The sequence below is a fragment of the Propithecus coquereli genome, unplaced genomic scaffold (genome assembly GCF_000956105.1).
Source record: "Propithecus coquereli isolate 6110/MARCELLA unplaced genomic scaffold, Pcoq_1.0 Scaffold208, whole genome shotgun sequence".
In the NCBI taxonomy this organism is placed as follows: domain Eukaryota; kingdom Metazoa; phylum Chordata; class Mammalia; order Primates; family Indriidae; genus Propithecus; species Propithecus coquereli.
In genome coordinates this window covers 1,207,283-1,234,044 of record NW_012145856.1, presented here as the reverse complement: position 1 = coordinate 1,234,044, position 26,762 = coordinate 1,207,283, and the positions used below count along the sequence as shown (strand labels likewise).

At 38.7% G+C, this 26,762-nt stretch overlaps 1 protein-coding gene across 3 annotated transcripts in view; it reads left to right on the top strand.

Annotated features, from left to right (window-relative positions):
• Positions 1–2,099: 2,099 nt before the first annotated feature.
• The window catches only part of KDM3A (lysine (K)-specific demethylase 3A), a 61,444-nt gene continuing 36,781 nt past the window's right edge, over positions 2,100–26,762 (top strand). The window contains exons 1-10 of one of the 3 annotated variants that reach the window (XM_012644222.1): positions 2,100–2,396; positions 2,963–3,178; positions 10,244–10,399; positions 11,929–12,039; positions 16,316–16,418; positions 17,187–17,311; positions 17,560–17,632; positions 17,746–17,834; positions 24,401–24,564; positions 26,209–26,729. In XM_012644222.1, the coding sequence (XP_012499676.1) occupies positions 2,993–3,178; positions 10,244–10,399; positions 11,929–12,039; positions 16,316–16,418; positions 17,187–17,311; positions 17,560–17,632; positions 17,746–17,834; positions 24,401–24,564; positions 26,209–26,729 (1,528 nt within the window). In that variant the 5' untranslated portion in view covers positions 2,100–2,396; positions 2,963–2,992. Of the gene's footprint in view, positions 2,397–2,962; positions 3,179–10,243; positions 10,400–11,928; positions 12,040–16,315; positions 16,419–17,186; positions 17,312–17,559; positions 17,633–17,745; positions 17,835–24,400; positions 24,565–26,208; positions 26,730–26,762 lie in introns of those variants that run through there. The other 2 variants (XM_012644223.1, XM_012644225.1) reach the window with 2 other exon arrangements.

The following is a 26,762-nucleotide window of genomic DNA, read 5'->3' as shown; positions in this document are numbered from 1 at the left end:
AACCACGAATACAACACAGGAATTATATGTTTCTTGAGGTTTGGTAGAACTTGTTCTTTAGCAACTGTTTTTCAAATTAATAGTTAATCATTATAATTAATTATATTAATTATATAATCTAAGTCCTTCATACTATCAGTTAGTTTTTAATCTATATGGTGTCTATTTCTGGAATAGATGTATTTATATCTTCTACTCTGATTACAAACTGTGGAAACTTTCCCATATTTCTAATAGTATTAGCTTAGGCTATGCTATGGTTTCAGAGTCATAATAGTTCAGGAGTACATGTTATCTTAATGGACTTTGTCCTTTATTAATATAAAATCCTTTCTCTTTTCATGCTTTTCCTTTCAATTATGTTAATATTGCTATATTGCTTTCCTTTGAATACCATTTAATTAAAATTCTTTAGCCCAATATTTTCAATTTTTCTGTGTCATCACAGTTTGCCTGTGATCAATTTATGGCTGAATTTTTAAAATTTCTTAATTGTTTATTTATCAAGAGAAACTATTCCTTAGCCCACATATTCATAGCTAGGAACACATGTCAGTGAAAAATTTACATGTAATTCAATCCAAAGAAATTCTTTAAATTCCCAAAATCACTTTGTACTCTGAAAGATATGAGCTTTCCCTGCCACCTCAAAATCTTTCACACAATCATAATTTCTATAGAAATCAGCATATGCCTTCTTTCTTGGTTCAGCCACAGCAAACATATAGAGAGCTGCAATCCCCAGGGATACAACGAATGCTCCAACAATATGAAATTGCAGCCACCTGGCCAATCTAAGGTTTTGTCAACATTCTGTAAGCTCTGGTAGTTACTGTCCTTGCTAGGTATGTCAACCTCTACACATCCTTCCTGGCTAATGGAGAAATCAATTTTAACTTTGTTTTTAATCTCAACTGTCATTTTAAATTTAAATGAGTGAAATTAACCCATTTATATTTATTGTACTTACTCCTCTCATTTTATTTCATTTTATTTACCATACTTTCTTCTAGTTTCTTTTGCTTTTCTTGTTCCCATTTCTGCCTTTTGTTGAACTGCATAGGTTTTCTTTGTCCCTCCTCCCCACCCCTTTAATGGTCTGCAAATTATAAATCCAATTTAATTCTTCACTGTTATTCCTAACTTTAAAAACTTAAGGTCACATATTCAGAACATGTATTTAAAATCAATACCTGGAGTTAATTTGCCTCTATAATCCTGAAATAGGTTTCTGAACTTTTTCCTGATTCTGAGTTCTCACATTTGTAAAATTGGGAGCATGAGTTCTTCAGTTGTTATCTTAAAGATTAAATGTGATGCAGTCTCAAGCACCAGGCTTTAAAGACGTCTTCGATTCCTTCATTCCAATTCTTCATCCAACCAAAATACTTCAGATCCAAAGCACACAATTACCTATCTCCTTTGTCCTTCAAAGTCACCTCTTTCATATCTCTTGCATCATTCATTATAGCCTTCATAGCTCTGTCTCTCAATTTCTTTGTAATTCTCAGAATATCTTCTCCTCCCCCTTTTACATAAAAAAATTCCACATTGTACTGAATGGCCTCTTTTCTTTTAGATTTAATTAACATCATTTGCCAATGACCCATACCTTTCTTCATTTATCCTTCAAAATGGCGGACTTTAGACGTTCCATGATCAGCACCACGTGAGCCCCGCCTCCCGCGGCCATTTCGCCCAGCAGCCCCAGCTCCAGCTCCTACTCCGAGAAGCGCCTGCGCACGAGCCTCCAGAGCACTGTCGCTCCTCCCTCTAACTGAGTACGCCTGAAACCGCACGTTCCCTTCCCTTCCCCCCCAAAGACTCTGCTTCGGTCTCACTCCTTCCTGTGAGATTCTTCCGCCAAGTAGAAGGCCCATCTTCGGTCGACAGCCTACGCACTTGAAGAGCAATCCAATAGCCACTTCCAGCCTAGGGTCTCGTCATTCAGTATTATCTGTGCGTCACGGCAATTTTCCTCCGGTCCTCAAAGTTGATAACCGATTTCGCGGGACTTTTTTGTATATTGTGAGGCAATAAATGGAAAGAATAGGCCTGTGGCGGAGGGATCTCTCGCTTACTCTCTGTGTACTTTAACCTAATGGGGGTCGCCCGGGAGTCGGAAGGGGGAGGGTAAAAGGAGGAGGCAGCCAAGGAATTGTTTTTTTTCTCTCGCCCCGCCCTCGCTAGGCCGGCCAATAGTGATGGTCTGTTTCCCCACAAGCCTCGCCCAGCTTCTGTGCCTCAGCCAATGAACTGCCGAAGCGGCTCCGAGGGGGCGGGCCCGGGAGGCTGTGCGTGTCTTGTGAGAGCTCTTGAACCAAGTCAGAGCTAGAGTCGGCTGGGCGGCTTGAAACGGCGGCCGTCGCCGGTGACTCAGGGAGGCGGGAGGCGGGGTAAGAGCGCCGCGGCCTCGGCTGCGGGGAGAGGAGGAAGAAAGGTGAAGGCACCGAGCGCGCGGCCCCGCCGCCGCTGCGCAGGCCCTGGGGACTGGCGCCCGGGGGTCGGCGGCAGGGATTCGGGGTGCCGGGGCGGGGCGCTGGGGCAAGTGCGGAATCGCGGGCTCGCCCACCCTCCCCGCGGGGCCGCTTGGGGCGGGGACTCGGGCGCCCGGGACAGGCCCTCTGCGTTGGGGGCCTTTTCTTTTCCGGGGTGAGGAATGAACACTTTGAAATCTACTTGAGCCTCAAATAATTCTCCCCTCACTCCCTCTGCATTTGGGTTTAAGGTTTCAGGAAAGCGAAACTTGGGAGAGCGAGGGTCACGAGGCGTTTGGGCCCGTGTTTGCGGTGGGGGAGGGAGCTGGGGGGCGGGGAGGGCGCGGGTGGACGGCTCGGGTGCGGGGTCCACCTGGGGTCGCGTCCTCGGCGCAGGGCAAGGACCCCTCCTCCCCCGCCGTCTCTTCTTTGCTCCCCCCCTCCACCGGCCGCCCCCATCGCATTTTGTTTTTATGTTTTGGCAGGGAGGAGCCCTTCCTGCAGGCGTGGAAACCATGGTGCTCACGCTCGGAGAAAGTTGGCCGGTATTGGTGGGGAAGCGATTCCTCAGTCTGTTCGTAGCCGACGGCAGTGAAGGCGGCCACGACAGCTGGGACGTGGAGCGCGTCGCCGAGTGGCCCTGGCACTCCGGGACCATTCGAGCTGTCTCCCACACTGATGTTACCAAGAAAGATCTGAAGGTAAAACGGCTCCCGGGCCTCGGCAGCCGGACGTTTCGCAGTTACCTTGGTAACGCGACAGTCGGTCCCCTCCCTCCGTTTTCTGAAAACTGGCGACCAGAAAGTTGGCATCTGATCTGAAGGTGCAGAAAACTAGACCTTGAAAGCCTTTGAAATGGTTGTGTAGAGCCGAGGTGTGTTTGGCCTAGAGTTCCTGGCTGCCTGGGTTTAATAATGGGCTTAGGGTTGTTTAGACAGGCTTCAATAATGCCGGTGCTGTGCCTCACTAGGGCTGTCGGATTATTTTTACAAAAGGAATAATGTTATTATTGGTATTAGGTTGGGCAAGTGGGTGACGTTTGGAATCATAAATAATTGAGGGGTAGTGCTTGAAAGTACTTTCAGATGCGTTTTTGTTTGTTTGTACTTCTTGATTTCTCCACTCAACTTTTTGAAAAAACTTGCAGACTTGTCAAAAATGAAGTGAGTGTAGAGGGAGGAGCTTAGTTCTGTTTGGCGTTTAGGGTGGGTATTTGTCCGTATATGGAGGGTCAGGGCAGGGTTGGGTTCCTGGTTGTCTCTCATGAGTCCGTGGGTGGGTGTGGGATATGACCATATATGGAGGGATGGGGTGGAGCTGCACCATATATGGTGTATTGGAGGAATGGCTTCAAAATATCACACTTGGATGTTTGAGGGGAGGGAGAGAAATGGGAACAGTGCAGCCAGTGATTTTTTAAATCAGAACGACACTTGGAACCTTTTTCTGTTAGATCTCTTCAAAGAGATGAATTCTGATTGTGCTTTCTAATAGAAGTATTGGTTTGAAAGGATTGTCTGGGAACAACCAGTGAGGAAGCCATTATACCAACAAAGACTCCTTTGTGCAAAAATAAAAAAGGTTTCTAACAAAGACTCCAAAGTGGTGATAATTTGAAGGAAGCTTGTCAGAACAGAAGATATTTACACTCTGGGTAATGAATGTATCTTCACTCAGTCATCTTCTTTGCTTTTTCTTGAAAACTGCTCAAATAAAGGAAGCAAGTTTTAGCATTGACAGTTGAAGATGTGTTGATTTCTGAAACACTGTTCATTTGAACATTTTCACAGTGACAGTGCATGCCCAAAATAGTATTAGTCTACAAAAGGTTGTAGGAAAAGGATATGTGGTTATATATTTTTCAGGTTTGTGTGTCTTGTCTTCACGTTGAAAAGGAGGAATGACCATTGAGCACATGCCAAGCATCTTGCAAAGCACTTCACAGCCGTGATTTTATTTAATTCTTAGAGCAGATCTTGGAAGTAGGTACTACTGCTTTCTCCATTTTACAGATGAAAATCCTGTGCCCGAGGGATATTAAGTAGCTTGCCTAAGGTCACATATCTGGGAATTGGCATAGCCTGTATTCTGTCTAATCCAGGAAGTTTTACTTCAGAAGCTACCCTCAACCATTACATCTGTGATCAAGAGCTGTGCCACAAAACGGCTTCTGTCATACACTGTGAGGTTTGGTTTTTTTCCCATTCCACTTATTCTACCAAATCAGGTTTTGATGTTTATAGAGATAATGTATTCGGATGCAGGGATGACCAATCTATTTGCTTTAGGTTAATAACCTTTCCATGTAAAATGGGCTTTGTGTACTAGATTTCAATCATGGTTGTTGTGGTTTATTTCACCTACCAAGTAAAATTTTATTTGCATTTGTTTTTATCTGATTTGAATGAAAACAAGATTTTATTTAAACTTTACAGTCTTTAGTTCTTTGGCAGATAATGAGAGACTAAGTGTTCCCTTCTCTTCCCTGGCAGTGATTGAGGACCTTTTGGGTTAGGCAAGAAATCTAGGAGGTTCTTTTTATGTTTTTTTTTTTTTTTTTTATTTCCACATCTCCCTGCCCTCCTCAACCTTTGAGGAGGTGGTGATATCTTTTTTTAGAATGAGGAAATACATTTGGGAAAAGGAGTCTTGACCAGACTTGTATAATTAGCTACTAAGTGATGGAAGGAGGATTTGAATCCAGGTTTTGCTGTGTGTCTTCTCCATGCACTTTGGTGCCTAATTGGAAGACAACTAGGATTTCAACTCAAGAACAATTTTGGCTAGGTTGGATTTTTGCCTTACCTGCAGAGTTCACAACTCAGCCCTCATGTGAGGTGCCAGTCTACTCTGTTTCTCTTTTTAAATCATGATTTATCCCTGTATTCCTTAGTTGAGTAGCAGATGAAGTAACTGGCTTAAGTTTAGGGACCATACTGTATTTAACAAAAGATAGGATTTTGAAACACTAAAATCAGTGCTTGCTTGGTGAAATGTAGGCAGAAACAAAGTAAGTAAGACCATGCTTACACCTCGGCTTAGGGGCATTAAGTTTCTGGGGGACACTGGGCTGGCAGCTGACATGAATATGAATAAATGAAATTCAAGTAGTATGCAGCTGTTCTTCTAGTATTAGTACAAATACAAGTCTCTTAGACTGGCTTGCTTCCATAGTTACGTAGTTATGGAAGATATTAAATGAGGCCAAGGCTTGTTAACTTTGTTTCACCTAGACAGAGACTGTAACAAAGTCAGTTACTTAGGTAACAAAAAGACACTATGTCTAGTAGTTGCTTACAAAGAAGGTGAAGACACTATAACAATAGATAATAATGATTCAATGGTTATTATGTGGCATTTAATCCTCACAAATATCCTAGATGGTAAACTACATTTTTTTAGTGTCAAAAATTGAGACTTAAAGAAATTAAATAACTTGTCCAAGTTTGTCTCCAGAGCTTAAACACAGGCTTTAATATTCAGGTAGAGTGAGGTTAGAGCACTTTATTTTGCTAGCCTCTGTATCCCTAGCACCTAGAACACTGCTTGGCATGTAGTATGTGCTCAAATATTTGAATGAATAGATGAAGGGGTCATAAAATTATTACTTTTATTATGGAGAAACAGTTTAGAAATAATCCGATAGGGCAGTGGCATTCTCTTCATCTGCAGTGACTACAGATCTTAGTTAGATGTGGTTATAGGGACTTCTTTAATCTTGTTTTTATTCTACTCTTTCTACTTGAGTATGAAGCAAGTTGTTTCCTAATTGATTGTGTACACATAATTATGTATGCTAGGAATGCCCTCCTTCCCTAACTTGTCTATCTCTTCCTTTAAAATTACCTTTTCCTTGAGTCTTCTGCCCCTTCTTAGTCCTTAGAAGTGTACTTGGCAGATAAGTAGTCCTTGCCATCTATATATACCTTTTCCTGCTATTGTCAGCAATTGGGTGCCTTGACCAATGCCTAGCCTTTCATCCTTGCATACAATTGGAGCTTGAATGTTGGTGGGTTCTGCTGCCAGTCAAGCCATGTAAAATGAGGAACTCCTAGCACGGTGTAATAAAAATTGTTTACCCCTTATAAATGAAAGCTAGACTCTGGGATTTTAGACAAGCATTTTATTTAGATGTAAGAAGACATAAATAGAAGCATAATGAATTAATTTCTTAATTTGTGGAATAGTGAATTAAGTGGTATTCTGCATTGTAGTGCTGAGCATAGAGTAGGCATGTAATTAAAACTTCCTGACTAAAAACCATGCCATTCTGTGCTCTTAACTTTTTTTCCCTTGGCTTTTCTGATGGTTTTCATAATCACATACTCAGGTGAGATGAGTATATGCTAGGAGTGGGAGATTTTTAAGATTAGTTTGATTAAATATAATATTCATGTATCATAAAGAGATTTTCTGTTGGGGAAAAATTAGCTTGAAATAATTAATATGAAACATCCAACATCCGGTCAAGGTATTTGATAGGCTAATAAGGTGCACATTTGTAAAATATCCTATTTGAAAGAAGAATAAATTTGGAAATTATAGGTAGTAAGTCATAATTGGCCTCTTTTTGGCCTTTGCAGTCAGACGGTGTGGGCCAGGAGAACATGGGGGAGAGAACAATATTTGGACTAGAAACTATTTAATAGTTACAGTTTATCAGCTTGCATGAGTTTGGTAAAGTCACTTTAGTTTCTCCTGAATTTAAATTTTTTTAATAGAAATATCTGCAGAAGAGGCGCTTTGGGACGAATGTCCTTAAATATAAAACCTCAGACGTCAAGGCACAAATGAAAGACATACATGGTTTTAATAGGAAACTTTTAAAGAATTATTAAAGAAAGCTCACAACTTGTTGATTTTATTTATTTTTAAAAAGTGATCTTTTTTCAAACCAAAGTTAATGTGAATTTGTTTAGGACCTTGTGGCACAACAGTAGCACGTCTGACTCCGACTGACACAACATAATATTTTAAAGTCATAAACTTAAATTGATTTTAAGGAGCTAAACTTTTTTGAAAAAAAAGTCACTCAAAACTTTGGATATGAATAAGGGACCCTGTCCGAATTTTGGTTTAGGGTTATCTTAAGCGTTAAAGAGTGCTCTGATAAGAATTGTGATATTGCTTAAGTCCTGGGAAACCACTTAAGATCTTAAATCCTTCACCCTTTTTTTTTGCTGAATAGATATAACCATGGTGAAGATCCCACTCCTAACTTAAGAATTGATACCCTGATAAATTAAGATTTGAATTAACATGGAAGTCTTAAAACTACCTAGTTGCCTTGCCGGGTACTTTATGTACATTGTCTTTTACAGTATACCTAACAATTCAATGAGAGATAGGTAGTATTCCCTTCATTTTGAAGCAAGTAAAACAAGATTCAGAGAACTTAGACTTAAGCAAGAGTTCTTTACCTGGGTTGCAGATTAATTGGTTTCCTTTGTAATTGTATGTATTTTATTTTATATGTGTAAAATCATTCTAAAACTTCAATATAGCTGTCATTCAAATCTACATCTCTTTGATTCTGAAATTTGTATATCCTCATTCCTCTTATACCATGTTGCTGATAGGTGGGAAAACTCTTGTCACCTAAAACTAGGTTGGGTTTAAAGTTAATGTGAATAGTGGGGCAGAAAAACTAGTCAACTTAAAGTTGTCAGAGGATCTTGATTCCATGGCTGGGAAACAGAAAAGAAGAGGGGCACTCTCTGCACACTGTTGTGAAGGACCATTTGGTTGGTTACAGTGATAGAACAATATATAACCAGGGTGTAGTATACAAAGCCTTGCCACATAGGTATTCACATATTTGCATTTATTCTGATTTAGAAAGTATTCAGTAATAACTTCAAAGTTAAAAGCCTACCATACCAAGAAGATATGTAGCTTCGTAGGTGAAGTTGACTGGGAAGTTAGGGATGCAGGTTTTGTTGGGGAAGAAGGGAATGTTACATTTTATTGATTTTAGACGTATCCCGTAGACTAGAGAAAGTTTGGGATTGGGGCTAGTGGTATATTACTGCCTCCTAAGTAGATGAGAGAAACAGGATAGGAGCCCAATTCAGAGAGAAATTTATTCATTTATTCTAACAAACGTTTGAGTACTGATAAGGTACTGTATACCAGTGATATACAATAGTAAGTGGAAGAGCAGACAGACTTTGACAATATTGGAATTTATGTCAATCCGTTAACCACAAATAAATAATGCAAAATGTGGATAAGTGCTAGGAAGGAAAAGTACAAAGCTTTGAGTACAATTAGCAAGGGGATGGACCTCCCTTGGGAGAGAGAGGCTCTTTGGTAAGGGGAGGTTTCTTTGAGGAAAGGATTTTTGAATTGGGTTCTGACCGATGATCGAAAGTTAACTAGTTAGTGTAAACTACAGGTTGAAAAGGACTATATGAATGATGTCTATGAAATTATGAGCAGACTTGGTGGATGGTAGATTTATTAACTAATTCCTTAAAACCAAAATGAGAGAACTCTTTAGTAAGAGGAGGAATTTTGTCTTATTTTACTTTTTAAAGGGGCTGAATCTTGTTCTGTCACCCAGCCTGGATTGCAGTGGCGTGATCAAAGCTCACTGTAACCTCAAACTCCTGGCCTCAAGCAATCTTCCCACCTTAGTCTCTTGAGTAGCTGGGACTACTATACCTAGCTAATTTTAAAAATTTTTTGTAGATATGATGTCTTGCGATGTTGCCCAGGCTGGTCTTGAATTCCTGGCCTTGATGGATCCTCCTGCCTCAGCCTCCCAAAGTGCTGGGATTACAGGCCTGAGCCACTGTGCCTGGCCAGAATATTAAATAAAATAAAAATAGTGCTATTTACACCAAATATTGAGGAAGTTTATTGTGATCATTAAAATACAAAAAGCATTAAAGAAGATCTACGATAAATTAATCCTAGCACGTTCATAATTAGCTAGAGAGTTTGGTGCATTTATATGACCTTTAAGGTTTTGTGAACCATTCTGTGTCCTACCAGAAACCCACTTTTGGGTTGAATTTTTCGTCTTAAAATATTTATATAAATTGTGAGGGTCGTAGCCTTAGGGTTGAAGGTATTTTGCAGGTGAGAAGCAAAATACATTATAATTATTTGGAAAACGATATTTCAAAGGTAATTTAACTTTCATACAAGAAACTGGAGGTAGTTCTGGAAAACTCTGGGATCATATATTATTAAACATTTTTCTATATTTAGCAAACAAAGCAGCAGTGTTAGACTCCAAACTCTCAGGTAAATTTCCCAGCTTATTCAACTGAAAGGTGTATTGAAGATGTGCCATATATTGGGCCTTGCTCTAAATCCTACCAGAATTCAAAAGCAGATGGTGGATTGTGTTGATAGGAGATCATTTTAAACCCACATACAATGTCAACTAAGAATTAAAATGCAAATACTTCTTTTGGGTTTCAAATTTGTTTCTTCCAATTTCCAAAGCTCAGATGTCAAATTAACATATATAGAAACCTGCTAAGTGGGGGTTCTTTGGTTTCTGGACTTCAGAGAGGAGGTTACTTGGCAGACAGAGACTGGCCCCAAAATCCCTTGACTTCTGCATTCCAAATGGTTTGGGAACCAAAGCTTGGTTCATGTCTGGTTATTTTATTGTGGGCTGGGAGTTGGAAGGGGGACAGCACATCCAGATAAAAAATTCAAGTAAAGTAATAAGAGTAAAATTCAGCTTGGGCATTTGTAATGTTTACTTTTGTTAATTGAAACTGCTGTTTTCAATTTTGTTTGTCTAGGTGTGTGTGGAGTTTGATGGGGAATCTTGGAGGAAGAGAAGATGGATAGACGTCTACAGCCTTCGCAGGAGAGCATTTTTAGTAGAGCATAACTTGGTTTTGGCTGAACGAAAATCTCCTGAAATTTCTGAACGAATTGTTCAGTGGCCTGCAATAGTGAGTAAAACTTGGGCTTATTGAATATATGAGAAGAGGCATTTCATCCATTAGGAGTTAAACAAGGATAATATATATGTAATGCCTATATATGACCCTCTGGGAAATAATAGACCAGAAGAGTCAGAAAAGCACCTAGGATCTTTTGCCAGTGCTGTTAGGAACTCTGTGACTCTGTGTGAGTGCCTTAACTTTTCTTGGGCCTCATTTTCTTCACTTGAAAAATGGGAACAGGGTGGGTACAGTGGCTCACACCTGTAATACCAGTGCCTTGGGAGGCTGAGGCAGGAGGATTGCTTGAGGCCAGGAATTCAAGATCAGCCTGGGAAACATAGTCTCTACAAAAAATAAAAGATTAGCCAGGTATGGTGGTGGGCACCTATAGTCCTAGCTACTTGGGAGGCTGAGGCAGGAGGATCACTTCAGCCCAGGAGACTGAGGTTATAGTGAGCTGTGATTGTGCCACTACACTCCAGCCTGGGCAACAGAGCAAGACTCTGTCTGTCTTCAAAAAAAGAAAAAAGAAAAGAAAGAAAAATGGAGATAGAGGGAATGTGGGCAATGTCCAGGTCAGAGGTCAGAAATCAATAGTCACATGCAAACATACAGATCTGTTTGGTTTGGCCCTCGCAGTGTTTTCAGAAAATTTGAATTAGTTGCCTATTTGTAAAAATGTGGAGAGTACGTCTTAAAAATCAAGATTTCCATTGTCTTCTTGAAAACTGAAAGATAGGGCAACGCTGGGGCCTTGTGGCAGTTCCTTATGGCAGCAACAGGCTAGAGCTGAATAGTAGCTGTTGCCTTGCTCCCTGTAAGGGTTTTCAGCCTTGATCTTATTAATCACTAAGGTTCTCTTTGACTTATAATATTTTTTGACTCTAAAGATACTGTAAGTCAATATATGATTGTGTTGTATCCACATTGTAAATCTGGTACAGTTAGAGAAGAGTGATCACTGTGTCTGGAGAGGACAGTTCAGGCTTTGTGGGACAAGAGCTGGAGCTTAAAGGAGGAAGGGTCATATTTGGATAGTTGGAAAGGCTGAGAGGATGATCAAAGGCTGACCAGAATTGTGAAGGGCCTTGCATGTGGTGCTAGCAAAGTTAAGATTTTGCCTGTAAGTGAGAACTGCTGGAGATTTTTGAGGGCTATAGAGTTGTGGTTAAAGTTAATTTTGCTCTTCATATTTTTTTTTTCCAGCTGTTAAGAATTGGTTAAAAATATGGCCCTGTCTTCCTGAAAAATGTATATGCACATTTTCTGCATTAATTTTTGGGAAAGCATGGATGTGTGGCCCAAAACCTATATGTAATGACTCTCAAACATGCATCTGGTTGAAATTACTGGGTTTGAATAAAAATTGTGTGATCTGTGGCTGCATAGTTGTTACGAGATAATTTGCAGTAAATAAAAAACTTAATGGCTTTGTCACTTTCTATATGCGTGGAAAATTGCCAGTTCTTATTATATTTTCAGAATTATGCTGACAGCACTTACGATGCTAAACATTTTCTTTTGTTTTGTTTCAGGTGTACAAATCACTGTTGGACAAAGCTGGTTTGGGATCCATAACTTCTGTTCGTTTTCTGGGAGATCAACAAAGAGTATTTCTGTCCAGAGATCTTTTGAAGCCTATACAGGTAAAACGTAGAAACAGTATTATACCAGAAAAATAGAAATACACACTCCTTTAACATGAGAAGTAAAATACAGTTGACCCTTGAACAATGTAGGCATTGGGGTGCTGACCCCTCTTACAGTTGAAAATCTATGTATAGCTTTTGACCCCTCCCCCAAATTTAACTATTAATAGCCTACTGTTGACTGGAAGTCTTACCTATAACATAGTCAATTAACACATATTTTGTATGTTTATATGTATTCTATAGTGTATTCTTACAATAAAGTAAGCTAGAGAAAAGAAAGTGTTGTTAAGAAAATCATAAGGAAGAGAAAATGTATTTACTATTTGTTAAGTGGAAGTGGATCATTATAAAGATCTTCATCCTAGTTGTCTTCAGGTTGAGTAGGCTAAGGAGGAGGAGGAAGAAGAGCAATTGGTCATGCTGTCTCTGGGGTGGCAGTGGTGGAAGAAAATCGAGTATAAGTGGACCCACACAGTTCCAACTCATCTTGTTCAAGGGTCAGCTATATTGATGTTGATTGCTCTAATTCAGATACCTAACAGAGAAAAGAACCTGTCCCATCAGCAGTTGGTTATTAGACATTATCCCTTAATGTTAGCCATTGGGTTGGTGCTGTCCATTTGGGATTGAAAGGACAAGGGTACTATAGTTGATGGTGTGTGTGTATGGAAACACCTAGGTGACAAGAAAATAATATTTAAAAGTAGACTATTGGCCAGGTACAGTGGCTCATATTTGTAATCCCAGTTACTCGGGAGGTTGAGGTAGGAGGATCACTTCAGGTCAAGAGTTTGAGGTTACAGTGAGCTACGATTATGCCCCTGCACTCTAGCCTGGGTGACAGAGCGAGACCCCATCTCTTAAACAGGAAAAAAAAAAAGGTAGACTGTTATTTATATATAATTATATATATGCATATGTACCCACACATATATATGCATACATACAGTCAATTCTCATTCATGTATTCTATGTTTGTGAATTCAACTACTTGCCAAAATATATTTGTAACCCCCAAATCAATACTTACTCATAATCACTCACAAATATGCATAGAACCACGAACAATTTGAGTTGCCTGATGCAGGTTCCCAGCTGAAGTCAAGTAAGGCAATGTTCTGCCTCTGTCAGCTCTCATGCTGTAAACAAGTGTCCTTTCTGTGGTCTGTTTAGTCCTGCAGTTTTGTGCTTTTTTTTTTTTGGTGCTTTTAACTGTTTAAAATAGCCCCCAAAAGTAGTTCTGAAATGCTGTGATATGTCCTAAGAATGAAATACATGTATTAGATAAACTTCGTTCAGCTATGAATTATGGTGCCCTTGGCCATAAGTTCAAGGTTAATGAATCAGCAGTATATATTAAGTAAGGTGTCTCAACAGAGACACATAAAACAAAATTACGTATTGATTGGTTGATGAAAATGTTGTGACCAGAGGTTTACAGGAACCTCCCATTGTATTTCCCCTAGGAGCAATGGTTCAGTATTTGCTAATTCAGTGTTTTTGACAAACTGATAGAACATAACTAACGTGAATGATGAGAATTGATTGTATATGTGTATATACATATATATGCAATTAGCTTGTAAAAGTCCCACCTTTTTTCCCCCCACAACATTTAGGCTCCTATGTCTTGCCTCATAAGTGATTATTACAAAAGTGTTGGAAGGAAGGAAAAGAACACAAAAATTAGTTTGCAGACCACTGCCCTTGTAATAATGTTGGTTTTATAATAGCATTCATCTTTTAGATGTCATTTATGAAGCTTAATAATCCCCTTTACCAACTTCTGTTTTGTGACTTCAAACCTGACTTGTTTCTGTGGCATGTGGAACCCTTAGACCTATTAGTTAAAAGGCAGTTTAGGGTCAATGGTTGTTGGATTGTTGGGCTGTATAGGAAAGCCCAAAATACTGGTTTTCTTTCTACTTGAGTGTCACTTTTACTTCCATATCCTAGAAGTGAGTAAAAACAAGGCTCATTATCTGAACCTTATTTTATAATGTTTAAAAGTAGAACAGAGGAAGATACTTTCATTTAAGTTAATTTCAGACACAAGTTGCCTTCCTGTCTTAGGTAGACATCTTGATATTTTTCCTGCCTTAAAAGGAAGATTGACTTGCTTGTGAGGATTGAGGAACATACAGGGGAGTTGTAGATATTTTGCTTTACAGAGTGATGGCGTAGTTTTTACATCTTCACATTGCTATCTGAATTTACATCTTTCATGTGTCCAAACTTTTCAGTTAAAGTAGAACTCTCAGTTTTGTTTCTTGAGATTGAAAAAAAAAATCTTAATTGGTAAGTTTATATTTGTTCTGAGGAAGATGCACTGTGGGCCATCAGTGTGAATGTTGTCATTAATATTAACACGTAATTAGTTGGGGGGACTATAATGTGTGCACTTAACTTTTACTGATGATAATAGTGGTGAAAGTTTAGTTCTTATTAGGGCATTATCTTGTAGATATGGGTGATCATGTCAGACTTCTACTGTATGAAATTCCATGTTGGGGATGTGATTACCCCAATAGGATGCTTGCTCTAAATAATGCACAGAGCACCTGAAAAATCATTTGGCATATGCAAGTTGCCAAAAGTTGGATTGAAACTTAAGGTCTGCCTTTAAATAGAATTTGACTCAGTTATCTGTGAGTAAGAAAAAGACAAGGTATTTGGGCAAGTATCTGGTGCTTTTGTTGAGTACTAAAATTCTCCTAGGCGGACTAAAATTATTCTACTGTATTGAAGAGCCCTTAGTGGCTCTCTCCATTAATGTGCTGTCTTGTAAGAGTTGGAGAATACAATTAGATATTTTGAAATTGCAGTGGCAATAAACGCATGAGAAAGACAACCAAAACAAACCCATTCTGGTAATTAATGTTGAGCTTTCATGGAGACCCTAGGTTTTCCTAGTGTTACTTGACTAAAGAAATGCATTTTTCCAACATAGCCCCCCACTCTGAGAGACTAGGTATCCTTCCCAGAGGGAGAAACGAATGATCCATTTTTGGCCTGTCTCTATTTCACAGTGGAAGAAAAGCATAAAGACCTGATATTGGAAGGGCTTCTGTGTTTAGCACTGTTTTTTCTTTGCCCTGCTAGAATTTGGTTTGGCAGGTTATTGCTATTGACAGTTTCTGTATACATTTATCATAACTGGGTGTGCACACAAAGCCAGAAGACTCTGGCATAGTGCCAAGAATGGAGCTGCTGCCAAGAATTGAGTGTTTCAAAACTGGCTTACTTGAAGCCTTAGCTATTCATTCAGATTTTCTGTTTGTCCTTCCCACCTCCCTTACTTTTTGTAAAGAAGAATGCATTTGAAATCTAGTTAGGTTAAATGAAACAATGTGAAATGAGTTGTTCATTAAAAATAGCAATTTCTTACTGGGAAGGAAGCAGAAGGCCAGGCCCCATTAAGGGGCCTAGAAGTAGGGTTTTAGCCTAGGTAACCATTCTGAGGTGTGCTTCGTGATTGTCCCTGGAATTGCCATCATGGCCACATGCTTGCTCATCCCCAAAGTGGCCGATGGGTACATCCACAGGTTCACTAATTGGGGCAAGGAAAGAAGGGTTGCCCATTGTTCTTATAAGTGGTGTTTGATGGAAAGGGACATGCACATCTCTGGAGTTAATCATTACTATATGTCAGAGGGTTTGGAAAACGTTGATTAAGGAAGCATTTTCCTGATTGATGAGAAAATAACTCAGTTATGGTGATCTGTTCCTGCTAGAAGGTTCTGCAGTGTATTGTGTAGCATGCAGTGTGTTAAGTAGTGCTTAAAAATAAAATGAAAAAAAAATTAAGGGGGGGAAAAAAACCCAGAACAGCAATTTCATTGAATTGAACATATACATCTGTCTCCTGTGTGTCTTATCTGTGTCTTTTGCCCCTTGGATTTGGATCTGTGATTTCCTTTTCCCCAATGTTTGGGATACAGAGTGTTTTTTACTTGGATTGACCAGCTTAGTTTGCTTAATATTTTCCCATAGCCAAAGTTATGTTTAAAATTACACTTTGAGTCACTCTTAATATCTCTCATGCTTGGAGCTTGGGGTAACTTTCACTTCAGTCTGCCCTATACCTGTGATCACTTAATGGTTTCTGATTTTTTGACCTGTCCCTTTTACTGAAATTGCAAAGGTACGGTGCCATTAGATGGCTAGTTGACACTACTTTAACCCATCTGATTAAACCAATTGAAATATCCACTGGAATTTAAACAACTCTTTTTGTTATCTTAACACGTAATGATCTTTCATTTTTCAGGATGTAAACAATCTTCGACTTTCTCTTACGGATAATCAGGACGTCAGTAAAGAATTTCAAGCTTTGATTGTGAAACATTTAGATGAAAGCCATCTTTTACAAGGTATATGGATTATCTGTTGGTGATAGTTCATGAGTTGACCCATGATTAGCTCATAAGAAGCTAGGGTTTAGCCCCTCTCATTCTCTCATTGAAATTTTTTTTTTCCTAAAAACTTTTTTAAAGTAATTTAAAAATTAAAAAAATTTTTCCTTTTTTGCTTTACTTATACAACTAGATGCCTTAAGGTCTTAATATAGTCTGAAGCCTCTGAAATTTGGAAAATTTAGGAATTATGTGAAACTATAAAAGTAAAGTAGATATTTAAAAAGCTCAGCTGTATTTTGACATGGAATTTGATATTTGGAATTTCAGCCCTATAAAATTGACAAGGCATTATTAATTTTGTACTCCTTACCTTCCCATTTACTGTGAGTTTCTACAATCATTAAGTTTGTTTTTTTTTTTTAAATCAGATTTAGCATTTCTTATGAGGTTCTAAATTTGGTTCCTCTACAACTCTACATAGGACACAGGACAGTGAGTTAGGTCTTGATGAATTGTCTGATACTACGTGGTCTGAGACCACATGCTATAGTAAATATATTACCACTCTAAAATAAATTCATAGGAAAATAGATTTTTAAAATAAAAAGTTTAAATTTTCTCCTAGCTTTGCTGAAATATCTGTCATGTGTATAGTGATTCTTTTAATATTTACTTTTATTGATTGCATTTTTATTAGAGACTTAGGAAAAGATTGTCCTAGATGGTGGTGCTACTGGAAGATAATGGAGATTGCTCTAAGAATTTTTTTTTTTTTTTTTTTAGGTGACAAAAACTTAGTTGGTTCAGAAGTAAAAATTTATAGCTTGGATCCATCTACTCAATGGTTTTCAGCAACTGTTGTAAATGGAAACCCAGCATCAAAAACTCTTCAAGTCAGCTGTGAGGAGGTAAAGACAATGATAACTGCCTGTAACATAAGTTGATGGGGCAAGATAACTGTACAAGAATTTATGATCTAGGAGCTAAATACCTTTATTATTTTATAATAAAATATTAGAGTAGAAATAGAAATAATCACAGTTTTAAAAAAAATGATTACTAAGAAGCCCCTATTGTCATGTTAATGGGGCTGACTTTCAGTATATTCTTGAGCATTTTTTGATTTTCCAATATCTTTGTTCTATTTATTTTTAAGATTCCAGCACTGAAAATTGTCGATCCATCACTGATTCATGTTGAAGTTGTACATGATAACTTTGTGACATGTGGTAAGGATACATCGTTTGGTTAAAGTATTCTTCCTTTTCCTTCCCCTCTTTCCTGTTTCTTCTCACATTAAGAGAAACAGAGAAGCCAACTTACCCATTATTAAATATTTTAGGTAATTCTACAAGAATCACAGCTGTAAAACGCAAGTCTTCTGAGAATAATGGAAGCCTGGTTTCCAAACAAGTGAAATCTTGTTCTGAGGTAACCTTGATTTATTTTTGTCATATGTGTAAAGCTTTACTTAATTCTAACATTGCACAGCCAGGTGTTTTTTGTTTTTTTTTTTTTTTTGTAGTTATATAGCTGTCTTCTCTGCTCTTCTTTGATAGTTCCAGATCTTGGCCATAATTTCTATACTCAAGCAGATGGAGATAATATAAGTTTCTGGTTCACTATTTTTTGTGTAAAAAAAAAAGTTTCATGTTTTTGTATTTGCCAGAGATTCTCAATAGATTTGACAATTTCTTGAAGGTAAATTGAGTTGTATTTGTCAATGCCTGGCATGAAAAGAGGGGAGGAACCTTAGAATTCCAAGTAGACGGGGTGTTGAAATAGGACGTCTGATTGCTCATTTATTATTGGGTAAACAAAGGTACCGGTTTTGCAAAGGAGATGGTTGATTTGCCATTACTAATTTCTGCTCAGAAAAGTGTAGGCTTCTATGAATGCCATGGTGAGTTCACATACCGGATTTAATTCTTTTCTGAAATACTTATGGTTTGGACCAAGACTATTTCTCTTTTAATTTCTCAATCATTAGGACCTATTACAGTACAAATAACTTTTTCACACCTTAGGAATTCAAATGTACTTGTTACATGCATAGTTTCCTGTATTATTAAAAACACCTTTATATTGTTCTGCTCCAGGAAGTTAGAATTTTAACATTGACCCAGCTAATATTGTTAAGATTGTTGGCAATATTCGAGAGAGAACCTTGAGATCTGGGGGAGCAGGGCAAGGAGAAATGGCATGGGGAGTGAGCCAGGGTCAATGACTAAATCTAGAGTTCTGGGTCAAGGGTAGATCGGACTGTAGCATCAACTAGAACGAGAGCAAGCGCTGTGCTGCACAAATACTTCAGAGTCCATGTAGCTAGGATGGTTGATCAGCTTTCCTGAGTCTTTTGCCTATGTACAGGCAAAGGAACTTTCATACTTCATCAAAAGCTTTGTAAACCAAGGTGTCTAAAACTTCTGTCTTCCTTCCAAGGGTATAGGCTTGACCTCTTGAGTGGAGGCTCAGGTTGTTGAGAAAAGAATGAAGAGGTAATTATGGAAATTAGTATTACTACCTTTCATTTTTGCCTTAAAGTTTACAAAGTCATTTCAAATAAATCTGTCCCAAGAAACCAGCGATACTATATTGAGCACTGACTGGGTGGTGGATTGTTGGTACTGGAGACTGAGAGATCTCTGGAGTTCCTGTCTCAGTGTCCACAGTGTGGGGAGGGAGACAAACTTGCACAGGGCTCCCACAAGCTCTGGGGGAGTGCTCTGAGCAGGAGTAGTGCAGGTTCCTCAGGAAGCAGCCTGGGTAGAAGCTCTCAGAGGGGACGTGTCCTGTTTGCTAAAGGGCAAGTGATTCATTGTGGCTGGGGCACGGGAAGAGAGAGAGAGGCAGGATAAAAGATAGAAAGAAATTTTGGGTTTTACCCTGCAGAAGGGTATTGGGTTGGGGAGTTGAGGTGTTCAGGGGTTTTAAGTTCAGGAGACTGACTTTAGCTTTATAGATGATGGATGAGGGAAGGAGGTGAGAAAAGAAATGAGCGCTGGTTAGGCTAGTGGGATTGCCCATCATAGACAGGCTTGAAGTGGGGCAGTAGCTAAGGAGATGAAGAACTATTTAGGAGGCAGCATTGATTGGATTTGGTGGAAGACTAGGTGTTAGAACTGAGGAAACGGGAATCTACCTAATAATATAAGTAGAACAAATGGAATGTCTGCTTCATAGAATATGATAGTTCTAGCTAAGAAAGCTCAAGTGACATGGTCAGGTGATTATTTATGACATTGTGTAGTCTCCTAGTATACATAGGGGCTGAGCCAGGGGGAATAGGGATCCCTGGTCTAGAAGGTAACAGATAGTAAGGCCCTGGGGAAGTAATATAGTAAGGGTTATAAAAAGGATGCCAAGCAAGTGATTATTGCATCTTACAGTTAAGCTCAGAGAGGATATTGTAAAGGTAATCCACAGTATTAGAAGCTGAGGGAGGAATAGGGTAAAATACTAACCTATCAGGTTTTGACATTGGAGAAATTATTAGCAATCTAGGCTAGAGGTAGTAAAGATCAGTCTGGAGAAGTTGGTTGGGTTTTGCCTGTTATGGTGAATGCATCAGTATAAATGGTCAGGGGTGTGATGAAAAGGAGAGCCTCAGGATGTGTTGGGGAGAGGGGTCAGGGAATAGGAATGGCATATCCTATTGGATAGTGGAGGAATCAACCTGTGTTGCAGGCAGAACTGAAGTCATTGGGGACCTCCTGTGGGAGAAGGTGCCAGTTCTTCAAAGTGTCAAGTTTATCAGCGATAAGAAAGGTGATTGAGCAAGTAAATTTGTAGCCTTCAAGGAGATGCTTATAAAATGTGGTAATACATACACATATAATGTGCTTCTCTCTGCCTTACTCAAACTCTTGTAGAGCAGGCAGCATGACCTTTTTCTTTCTCAGCGTGTTGTCCAGACTATCCATGCTCAACAAAGTTGTATGCTGTTGAACTGATATGAGGCACAATCAGAAGGTATTAAAAAAGTAAGTCTGAACTTTAGCCTGGAGATAAGTTTCTTCTGCATCTAAAGTAAGAAACTAAATTCAGTGTTTTAAAAATGGCTGTTGCAGCTCTTAAACTTTATAGTCTTCTCATTCTGAAGGAAGTTGGAGGAGGTAGATTTTTACCTGCGTATTAGAACTTTTAGAAAATTTTTGCTTACTGAAGTTATTTTCATTTTAAAATTTTTGGTTGACCTAGAAATGTATAGTAAAGAAAAGAAACGTCACTTATAGTCATACTTCTCAGAGACTCTGTTAACATTTTGGAATACTTCCATCCTGTCTCTTTTTTTCCACTATATATCATGGAGGCCTATTTATGTTTATTTGTTTTTTGTTTTTTTAAAACTAAAAACCATATTCTCTTGTAGCCTCTTTGATTCTCTTACAGTATATTGCGATTATTTTTCCATATCAGTAAATATTCTTTTTCATCCTGGGTCGTTCTTATACTCAGACAAGTTTGGAAACACTGGCCTAGCCTAGATTTCAGTAGGGCTGGAGAGGTAAAGAAAGAGAGTTAAGTTAATTGCGTGAGTGAAAGGTGAGTACAGTAACACTTGGCATGATTCTCACCGTGTTTGCATTTCCCAGATGTGTTGGACTGGCACAGAGTTTACTTTTAGGGTGGTCTTTGGAAGACATTTGGGATTAGGTAGGCAAGACTCTTGGCTGCTTTGATGGATATGTTCGGTTAAGATAAACCTGTTTGCCAGTGATATCTGGCTCCTTGAAGGTCTTCTCTGCCTAGCAGACTATTATTCCTCGGAGTTATCATGTTGCTTGGTTAATTGGGAAAGAATCTGCCAAGGATTGTGAGCCAGCAGTGTCGTTTTTAGAATACGATCATACACTCAATTATATTATCTCCGTCTGCTGGCAGGGAGGAACTATTGCCATGACTGGTATAGAAGACCTTCAGGGAAAACTCTTCAGGTAAGAAGAAACTTTGACCCTTTGTCAAGTCAGAGGCCAGGGCAGAGCTGTGCACGTGAAGATGGGATTGGGAATTGGAGTCCTATCCGTGTTGAGCTCACCCTTAGGAAAGTTGTAGAGGGATATACTTCAGTTCCTCCAAGGAAGAACACCCTAAGTTATGTTAATTATAACATGGTGACAGAACTGGGAAAACTGCTCATCTCTAAAACTAATTGATTTTACTATGTGCCAGGCACTATGGTAAAGCACAACCCTATAAAGTATGCTTTATTACTCTCATTTTACAAATGTGAGCAACGTGCTAGGAGATGTCAGAGACTGACTTCAAACCAAGGTCTAACACCAAAATCCAATATTCTTAACCACTGTTGCCTCTCCTCTCCAGATTCTTTCCTTGGTGTGGTGAATCACCATTGTAAAACAGACTTCTCCCTGCTTCCTTCTTTCCTTCCTTCCTTCCATCTATTCATCCATCCCTCTATCCTTCCTCCCAGCAAATATTTATTTTATGTTTAATACATGCCAGACACTGATCTATAGTGGTGAGCCTTAATGCCTATCTCTTCAGGTAACTCATAAGACTTATATATTTATAGCTATTTTAAAATATTAGATGCTGACAGCATTCATTTTTTCATACCTTCATTCCACCAGTCTTATTTATTGAGCATCTGCCATATGACTGGCTTTATGAGGTGTAACAGTGGGCCTCTGTCCATAAGGAGTATACATCCATTGTGAGGAGACTGACAATAAATAAATGTACTTTCATGGTGTGATAAGTGCTATCAAAGGTGTAAACACAGGAATATGATAAAGAGTAAGGGGGTAGCTTATAGGACGCAGCTTTGGAAAGAGTGATCAGAGATTCTGAGGAGATGACAGTTTAACAAACTTGAGGGTGAAAGGATGGAGCCAACCAACCAGTGAAAACTGTGCAGGCAGGAGAATAGCAAGTACAAAGGCCCATGCAAGAAAGGGCTTAGCATGTTTGAAGACCAGAAAGGAAGCCAGTGTAGTTGGAGTACTGTGAGCAAGGGGGAGAGCGAAAGAGATGAGTGTGTGGGGCTGTGGGAGTTTGCAGGAGACTAGACCACATGGGATTTTTGTAGGCAGTGGAGTGCCATGATCTTATTTGATTTACATTTTATAAAGATTGCCGTGTGGTAGAATAGATTTTGAGTAGGAGGCAGAGGATTCAGCAAGAATAGAAGGAAGTCAGGCCAGGTAGGAGATGGATAGTTTAGGGGAAAGATGGTATCATGGAAAGAAATGGATAGATTTAATAAATACTTTGGAAATGGAGGCAGGATTTATTGGTTCATTGATTGGATATGGGAAATGAGAGAGATGGAGGGGTTTTTTTTTGACATGAGCAGCTTGATGGATGTTGTACAGAGTAAAAATTTATGCTTAGGTTTGTAATCCAAATTGTTAAGGATGTTGTCAGACTAATTTAAAGAAAGATGTTAGTGCATCAACTCTAAACATATTCAAAATAAGAAAGGTGATCGATATGAGGAAAGATCCTTGGTAAAAGTGAACCTTGGATAAGCATTTCGATATGATTTGGCAATTAAACTTTGGGAGGCTAACCTCAGATTACCAGAGAATTGTAAAGTATTATAGTCAAAAGAAACTTTAGGAATAAACTTAACTAATTTTCTCATTTAAAGGATTAGGAAACAGAGATCTAGAGAGGTAAAGTTGATCATCCCAAAGGTATTCTTAAAATAGCCAAAGTTCCTACCCGCCCCCCCGCCCTAAAAACAAAAACAAACCCAAAACAAACATATACCTTCTGGAGAACACTAAGCTAATATTTAACCAAAATTGAGTTGACTAAAACAGTATAATATGTGATCAGACAATTAGTATTTAAAAATAGTTTGAAGCTATGCCAAAACTCTGATAGTGATTAAATTCTTTTTAATTTTCAGATATTTCTACATAGCATATACTAGATAGTCCTTGAAAGGCTATCAGAGTAAATGGGAAAAAGATTCATGAATAGACTACATATAAATGTATTCAGAATTGTGAGGTTTTAAAAAACCTACTAAGGGAAGTTCTGCATCAAATTTTAGAAGTTACTAACTAGAAGATGAAGAAACTGTGGAGATTCTTCAAGTTTAGATTTGGTGGTAAGGTAAACACAAAGGTCATTGTGAGTGAAAGAGATTATTGAGAAAGGTACGTGACTTGAAGCGCATGACTTAAAGCAAAGAGGTGAAGATGGGTGAGGTGACTTCACCTAATTCAGCCATAGTATGTTTAGTTGTCTTGAGTTTATCTCTTTTTTATTTCATAGTGGGAAGTTTATTTTTGTGGATAGTATTAACTGGTAAAAAGTAGATTCATATTTATATTTTTGTGAAGATAAAATACATGAAAAATGAAGGGGGACAGGTGTCCCAACTTTGTCCCACAGGCCCGTCATGACTTGATATTTTTTGCAGCTTTGGATGACCTTTGGGACTTGATGAGCCACATAAGAGCAAGAACCATGTCCTCACCCTTTATTGCATTGCAAAGGCTTATCTTGGTACCCAGTAGGCACCACTGCCTACAAGAGTCCTATGTGGTCTGGTCTCCTGCCAGTCTATGCAGTAAGTGCGTGGTGGGCACTGAAGTCATGTCAAAATGAATGCATGTGAAGCTGCCACCATTAGAGACTGTCACTTAAATGTTCACTTGTATGCATTGCATTATTAACGTAATTGCCACATGACTGCAATTTCCTGACATAATGATTCAGAGATCTGAAAAAGATATACTTGTGATCTTTTATAGAAAGACTTAAATTTTGTGAAAAAACTGGAGTGATTTATATATAGCGTTCAGGTATGAGTCCTTAATTTTGTGATTTATCACTTGTTTTACTGTCCTTTTTATTTGGTGATGGTGTTGTGCTTATTTAGTGTTAAACCAAGCAAATTATCTTGCATTTTGCTAGCACTTTGTAATTTCTTGACTAGGGACTTTCCTTTTTTGTTTTCCCCTGCCCTTTCTCCCCCAGACTTTCCTTTTAATATCTGTTGATTTGGTATCTTTTAGGCCTCTCCCAGTATGTGTCCTGTACAGTCTGTTCCCACAACAGTTTTTAAGGAGATACTCCTTGGTTGTACTGCAGCAACTCCACCTAGTAAGGACCCAAGACAGCAAAGTACTCCCCAGGCTGCCAACTCTCCACCTAACCTTGGAGCAAAAATTCCTCAAGGGTGAGTAGTGTTTGTTAAAGAAGTTTAATCATAATAATAAAAATTGCACTTTAGTCATGGTTTATTCTTCAGGTTGTCCAGGGAGGTTTTTCACTGAAGTTACCCAAAGGAAAGATTGAGATTGATAGGTGCCTTCAGAGGTGTTGAAAAGGGTAGAAGACACAGAGAACAGCATGGAAAATGGTATAGAAGTGAAGGGGGAGGGGGCATGAGAAAAGAGAAGCTGTTTTGCTTTGATAATATAATGAGAAGGATCAGTGGAAATACTACAGACATTTGCAGAATAGGTGTGTGCTTTCAGAGAAAAGGGAACAGATTGTATGTAGAAGACTGAGGTCAGAGGGATTCCCATCAGCCTAGACATGAGTTGACCCAAGTATAGGTGAGAAATGCAACAGAGAAGATTCTAAGACTAACAGAAATGAGGTAGCAATAATAGATGTAGTTGGTATTGTTACTAATTTATAGAGGAAGAAAATGAATAAGAAATATAAAGTTTAACCAGAAATTTGTAGTAGGTACAAGGTTGACAGAGTGGTTTTAAGGGAAGGATCTCTTTTGGGAGAAGAGGGTGGTCTGCATGGGCAGTTGATAGAGACTTAAGATGTGGGTCAGAGAGACTGTGGTGTAGAAAAGTAGATTTTGGAAGACGACTGCAAAATGGTGGGAGAGTGGCTGAACACACTGGTTCACTGGGAGAAAAGTTGGCGGCCTGGGTTAGCTTGGAAGATGGCCACATAGCAGTCAGATGGAAGGAGGAGCCATCTTCAAAATAGAAAAGTGGAGCAGTAGGAAGTTCAGTGACATCCAAGCAAGGATTTTTAATCAGAGTTCTTAAATGAGAAATTCTTTTCCAGGATGAAAAATCCTTTGTTAGAGGCAGGAATAAAGAAGTACAATAGGAAAAAAAAAGGCTTTGCATTTTGCTGGGGGGAAGAACTTTAGGATGAATTTCGAAGAAACAAAAATTCTTCAAGAATATCCCTAGTAAGATGTGTGGGGAAAATACTGAATCCTTGTGAACAAGCAAGTAATCATTAAGTCAGCTATTCGGTTTGCCTTGGGTCCTGATCACTGAACAAACAGGAATGAAATTATTCACTGTTATAGCTGGTTAAATGTTCATAGCAGGGCAGGATTTTGTGCTGCTGGTAGTTTGTTGTTAGTTTTTAATTACATTTTGTGTGAATATCTTTGAGGGGGTTTCTAACATTTCTAAGAAACATATATATTTTAAAATTTTTATCTTGCTACATTTATCTACCATAAGATTGAATTTCTGAGTCTTGGCAAGCAGCAAGAATGCTAGTTTTATCTTTTAAATTCAAGCGTAATCTTGTATATATAAGAAAGAGAATTCTGCAGAGGTTTCTCTGAAAAAAAAAAAAAAAAGAAACTTTCAGAACTGGCCCTGCAAACTTTTAGTTTTGACACTTGAAAACCACTGATCTTATCTACAGAGCATATTCTGTGCATCCATATGATATTAAGTTTGTTTTGAGGGAAACCTATCCTAAATTCTCTAACATTAAGCAGTTTTCTCTTTCACACTGGTTGCCTCAGGGAACCAAACAAATGAGTTTTGAAAGGTACTAAAGAGATAAAAGAGACCAGGATGCTAGTTTTCTATATTATCTTTTTCAGATGTCATAAGCAGAGTTTACCAGAAGAACTTTCTTCCTGTCTAAATACAAAGGCTGAAATGCTGAGAACAAAACCAGATGTTGTCTGCAAAGCGGAGTTGCTCTCCACGAAGTCTTCTCAGATTGGAACTGGAGACTTGAAAATTCTGAGTGAGCCAAAAAGTAGCTGTACCCAGCCTAAGACAAACACTGATCAGGAAAACAGATTGGAATCTGGCCCACAACCATTGAATGGCCTTCCTAAGGAGTGCTTACCTACAAAGGCTTCTTCTAAGGCAGAAGTGGAAATTGCCAGTACTCCTGAACTGCAGAAGCACCTAGAACATGCACCTTCAACATCTGATGTCCTTTCACATATGCCAGAAATGAAAGCAGGTATCAGCAGTGATAGCCATAATAGTTTTACAGAAAAAAAGGTAGAACCTTCAACTTTAGCTTGTCGATCACAGAATTTAAAGGAATCTTCAGTAAAAGTAGATAATGAAAGCTGTTGTACAAGAAGCAACAACAAAATCCCGAATGGTGAGTGTTTCTAAATATCTTTATTGGTAGAAG